This window comes from Alternaria infectoria (assembly GCF_024043175.1).
Source record: "Alternaria infectoria strain BMP 0036 chromosome Unknown scaffold_3, whole genome shotgun sequence".
NCBI classification, from domain to species: domain Eukaryota; kingdom Fungi; phylum Ascomycota; class Dothideomycetes; order Pleosporales; family Pleosporaceae; genus Alternaria; species Alternaria infectoria.
In genome coordinates, this window is record NW_026250692.1 from 1,722,298 (window position 1) to 1,728,297 (window position 6,000).

General features: G+C 53.3%; 1 protein-coding gene across 1 annotated transcript; it reads right to left on the reverse strand.

Annotated features, from left to right (window-relative positions):
* Nucleotides 1–3,372: 3,372 nt before the first annotated feature.
* J4E92_002823 (uncharacterized protein) lies at nucleotides 3,373–5,719 on the reverse strand (the record flags this gene model as incomplete). The annotated part of the gene is made up of 5 exons (XM_051494223.1): nucleotides 3,373–3,607; nucleotides 3,662–3,745; nucleotides 3,849–5,381; nucleotides 5,431–5,530; nucleotides 5,581–5,719. The coding sequence occupies 5 exons, from the start codon at nucleotides 5,717–5,719 to the stop codon at nucleotides 3,373–3,375; spliced, it is 2,091 nt and encodes a 696-aa protein (XP_051355902.1).
* Between the last annotated feature and the right edge of the window lie 281 nt (nucleotides 5,720–6,000).

Below are 6,000 nucleotides of genomic sequence, written 5' to 3' on the forward strand. Positions count from 1 at the left end.
CGTAGCAGTAGCGTATCATATTTGTCGGCGAAAGCGTATAGACCGAGCAGTGTTTTCAGATATGGGTGTTTCATTTGGAACAGAAAATCTTCTTGGATTAGCTTCTATGACACTGGCCAAGAGATGATCTCACCTTCTCTTATTACCCATTCCGCAGGTTTCGACGGACTTGGACGCGGCTCTGATATGGGCGCGGAAGGCGCAGGTTTAGCGTCGGCTATACATTCGTCAGTCACTTGGTCAGATCGAAACCCTACAAGATGCCGAGCGATCTACCTTGTTGGTCTTTCGACACTTTGTTTGAGCCGTCTTCGTCAACGATGTAATCCGTCGACCAGTTGATGGGCTGTTTTAACAGCCAAAATTGAAATAGCCTCATCGTCGAGGCCGATACATCCTGAAGATGGATCGATTTGTCTTCAGATTCACGAAACCCCCCTTTAAATGCACCAGCAAAATAAGCCGAACAAGAGCATAGCAGTTCTCTGTGCAGCAGGTATATCTGCTTCCCCTCGTACGTGTCGGCATCACTGGTGCTGATCGTTACGAAGGTCTGGTCCCGGGATCTTGTCATCAAATTTAGTCTAGGATTACGCGCAACTACTGATTTACGCGAAAAAAAGTCATAAATATGTAGTATTGAAAGATTCAGTCGCCCGAGAAAGACACGTACAGTAAGGCTGGCCTGGTCCGCTTCGTCTGCGCGGCCGAGGATGAACCAGGCTGTTCCATTACGACAGGCACACACACTCGACGTGTGTATATCCCAGAATACTAGGAACCTCGTATTGGGAAGACGGCAAATGGCGCTCACTGTTGAGGTTCGTGGAGTGGGCATGCGCAATGGAAGGGAAAAGGCGGTGGAACACGCCAGGCGCACCACGTGCTAACGACTTTTGTCTTAGCGCATCTTCCACATCGCGCAACCACGGAGCGACAACCATCACGCCACTGTCTTCACTTCAGACCAACTTCAACATTACACCGTCGACTTGATGTTTCCGGTCCCCAAATCATCGGGAGCTAGGGCGTCCTCTTGTGGCGACCTACTAACTTACCGCCACCCTTGAACATGGACGATGCGTCGGCTACTTGACGCCCCGAAAGTAGAGGAGCTACTCAGGAAACAGCCGCATGTGTATTCTCTGACTCGAGGTAACATCGCTACATCAAAAAGAACAACTACAAGCAAATTACCCTGCCTTCGGCAACGGCAAGCTACAGCCACAACATCACCTCCCACACAACCACTCACAGACCGCGCGTAATTCTCCTGAACGCACACACGTTGCACCCCTACAGCCGGCGACACAAAGTCCCGGAAAGAGAAAACATGGGGCATGGACACGCCGCTCCCGTAAGCGTACCGCAAAGCATGCCTACACATGGCGAGACGCACCCGTAAAAAGCACCCATTCGAGCAGGCTCAGGGATACTTCTTCGAGCTTTCTAGCGCGAAGCTACACATGCACCCTGATTTTTTTCTTCCCACCACACACCACATAATCGTACGACATGCTGGCACATAGTTCAAGCCATAAGCGAGAGGTACCAATCGGCAGCCCTCCGAACGGGTGCTCCCATGACGGCTTTTTGGCGCAAGGTACCTGCCCAACCGTGAGATACAGCAACTCCAGATCGCCGATTGGCGAAGAGTACCATTTCCCACCCCTCCAACCCACAGAGGCAACGGCCGCTGGATACTCCGTGCCAACTGAACTTCACATTCCCCCCATTTCAAATACCCAGATGACCACGCCCAAGTAGCAAGTATGCATTAGTGACAGTAATCAAAGGACATAGCAAAAAAGGATTCCAAAGTGGCTGAATGGCAATTGATCTCGCTACCGCAGCCCCCCGAAGCCTTCAAGCCGGCATCGACAAGCCAACCGCTCACACCACCATGACACCCCCCAGTCGACCCATCCACAGCCTCATGATCTACAACGCTCGCCTTCCATTGATCCTTCAAAAGCTAACATACCACAACGCTCGCCTCGCACTGCATTCATAAAAAGACAATATGTACAGCCCCACACTCCACGTGTCTATCGTCCAAAAGTCTACCACCTACATTCCCATGCCCACCCATCCCACCCTCCCCACGCACAGACAACGTTCCCTCGAACCAGCAAGTCCACACACCGCGTGGATCAATGTGGCTTCCACCCTTACTCCACCTCCACCTCCATCTCCACCGCCTTCCTCCCTCCGACATCCTCCTCCGACTCCGACGCGGTCTCCATCCCGCAAACCCGCACGCAACCGTGCCACACCCAAGTCAAGTCAAATGAGGCACAGTCGGACCCGCAGCACCGACTTCCGCACCCCCAGTCCCTTCCAAAATCTAGACCGTGCTCGCAAGAGAGGTGATGTGTAATTGTACGGCGTAGTCGCTTCTGAAACAAGCGCGCTGGCCATGTGTGACGTAAGGATTGCGGCGGGGCGAGGTGAGATGGGAGTTTGAGCAGGGGGACGAGGCACGTGAGACGGAAGGATTTGGGATGAGGTGTTGGTATGACGGGTTGCTGGGGTGCGTGATTTGTGTGAAGGGGGGTGTTGGTATGATGGTTATGTGCTGTGATATGATGTTCTTGATGTGTTGATCGTATGTCTCTCGGGATTTGCATGCGTGATGGGATGTGGTGGTGTTTCATCCTGAGTGCTGGTTTCTAAGAGTATACTGTGACGCGTGCTAATTGAATGTGAAGTATGAGTGTTGGTCATCACAGCGAATATACGAAAGGTCACGGTGGTAGTAGCGTGTGAAGACATAGGAGTGCAGTTATGCGTTTTGCATTGAGTTTCAATATTATACACACGCCGCCTCACGAAGAGGAAGACGCAAACCACCAAGCTACCTGCATATTCGAGAGATGTATCGACGATATGCGTATGCGTGCGCTTCAAATGGTGTCCCAGTCCGCCATCAAACAACTTTTGCAACAAAGCAAGCCATGCCGCCAAGGATATATCCAACAGAGGGCTGAACGACGACAACGAGCAAACAGATCGGAGCGCAAGGGAAAAGAAAGAAGAAAAGGGAAAAACATGAAACGATGAGACGAGAAAAAAGAAGGGGTACTCATGTTCGTAGTGTTGTGTCGTCAGCCAACCCCTCAAAAAGCCAAAATCCGGTGGTATCACCATCCCCTAGCTCCGAAGGCTGGAAAAGAAAAAGCAAGAACAAATGCAGTGCGGACATCGTGAATGTATGCCGAACAGAGGAAAACAGACACCGGTCTAAGAGATTAAACGCGAAGACAAGAAGATGAACAAGAAAAACAGCAGACTGGTATCCTTCTAGATGGCTGCGCCATTGATTGCGCCGAAATGCTCATTTCACATGTGTGACGTCGTGACAGGGTATGCTCAGTAGTGGCTACCGGCCATGAGGCTGTGTTGTGGTGGCGCCATGGTCATACCAAGTCCTGGGCCAGGAATGTCGTTGATGGAGTGCGACAGACCAAGGTACTCGTTGCCGGACTCAGGCGACAGCTCATCCGCGAGCGAGTGGAGGTGGTCTTCCTCACCCTCGAGGTCGTCTTCTTCTTGGTAGTCACTCAGCGGCTCGCCGTCAGCGCGGGGCTCGTGTGTGCGACGATGTCTAATGAATTAATTAGTATGTGGTTTTCGGTTGGGCGGTAAACAGGGTACATACTGGGCAAGGTTGTCTGAGCGCGAGAAGGCCTTGTTGCACAACGGGCAAACGTATGGTCGTTCTTGTGTGTGGGTGCGTACGTGTCTAAGCGCCAGGGTCAGCGTCTATGCAAAACAACAAATAAAGTGGAGGCCCGAGTGATCGTGTGGTACAAAAATAGCAAGATGGGGAAATTGCAAGCGCTTACCTCTTGAGGTGTTCTAATCTCTTGAAGAGACGACCACAGGTGGGGATCGGGCAGGAGTGCGACTTCTGGGGGTACGGGCCGATTTCCATCATGGTGGCACTGCGGGCGCGTCGGAAAACTGGTCCTCCTGCACCGGCGGTACGAGCGACCGCGCTGTGCTGGAGGGGGCTCTCAAAGAGCTCGCCGTTGACCAGAGTGTTGAGATCGTCGTGATGCAGCGAAGCGGACTGCGGCTCGGGGCTCTCCTCAACAGTGTTGAGTGGGGTACCCTGGCGGGACATGTCCATGTGAGGCTTCTGATCACCCATCTGGGGGTAGCTCGCACCGTTGGTGCTGTTGGGCGAGTTGTGGTTTGACTCATCAACCTCAGCAAGGGGAACGACTGAGCTCGACATTGATCGCCTCAGGTCACTTGGGCGGTGAACCTGGTGAGCACCTGCACCGGAAGCGGTGACAGCAGCGGCGATACCAGCGGAAAGGGACGAACGCCTCCTACGTTGCTTGTAGGTGGGTGAGCCTTCAATGACGGAGTAGACATTGCCAGGAGCAAATGGCCGGGAAACGCCGGGGTAGCCGGAGCCCATCAAGTTTGATGGTGGCATGTTCATGAGAGGGTTGAATGTGTTGGGAACTGGAAGGTCTGGGATAGCGCTGTAGAGACCAGTGTCCTCGTTCGCAATGTAAGCAGGCTCAGCACCGAGACCAATCTGGTGTTGAGGTGGGGTCAATGGCTCGAAAGACATGCCGCGAGTGCTGTAGTCCTCGTAGTGAGAAGAGACAAAGGACGGCGCAGGAGAGTACTCCATGTATGCGGGCATGGAGCTGTGGCGCTGGTGAACTTGAGACAAAGGAATGCCGTTGCGGTCGTACTGGAAAGACTGGCTCATCTCACGCTGCTCCCGGCTCTTGACAACGGGGTTCTGCATGGAAGGTGGCATGGACATTTGCTGGTGGTACTGGGCCATGGGGTCCTCGTGGTGCATTGGTTGCTGCATTGGCTGCTGCATCTGGGGCATGGATTGCTGTACGGGGACCATGGTTGGTGGGGGCATGGAGTCCATTCTTTGCATGTCGGGCGATGTGCTCTGGTACGATGGCTGGACGTTGTTGTTGAAGGACGATGAGTTGGTTTGTTGCGCCTTGGTGAGCTGCTCAAAGAGCGACTGGGATGAATCAAATTCGAAGGAAAGAGCGGGTTCGCTGACGGCCATGGTGGTCGCTTCTTGGCCCATCTTCTCGCGCTTGAGATCACGCTCAAGGGCATCAAGGAAGAGCCTGTCGTGGGGTACGCTGTACCAGTAGAAAACCTTCTGCTTCTTCTGTGTTCGGATGCAGTTGTTCTTGTACAGGAAGTCAAGGAACGCGCTCTTGGGCTCTTCCAGGGAAGCATCTGTGCCCGATTTCAGGTTGCGCAGATCTGAGAAGATGCCCTCTTCGAACTTCTTCGAGTTCTTGACTGGGCGGCCAAAGGCCTGGAATCTGAATGACAGGCATCGCACGATGTCTGTGCCTGAGATGTGGAAAAGGTTGTTCCTGCGGACTGTGAGAATTTGAATGAATTGGAGACAAACAGGGCGCTTACCATAGAACACATGAGACGTATTCGCCTGTTGGTAGCAAGAAGCGGCGGATGTATTGGTCGGGTTGCCAGTCAACGGGTGCTGATATGAGGAAGTACTTGACTGCAGGCGCGTTAGTATGCAAGGACTTGGGTCAATGCGCGGGCACGTACGGTTGTCGACCTGCTGCAGGGCAACGACACTGTCCGGCGGGAGGCTTTGCTGGGCGTCCTGGTCTAATAGAAAAGTCTCGGGCGCGACAGAGCGTGCCTGGGGTGGCGGCATCTGCTGGTGGTGTTGGGATGGATACATGGTGCGCTGCAACACGTTCCTCTGTACAGGTGTTTGAAGTGGGAACGTCAGACGCGGTGGCCCTTCTTGGGGTTGGATGGAACACGAGGTTTGGCTCGACGAGGACCTGCCAGGATCGAAAACGAAAGAGTGTCAGGCTATGTTTAAAAGGATAGATAATAAAACGCGACGGTGGTGCGGATAATAAAAACGTGAGGAACCTGCCTCAGATAGCAGTCTCAAGAATTCACCAAGAAGGTACAGCTCTGGGAGGGGGATACGAAACGCAAATCTGAGGGGGC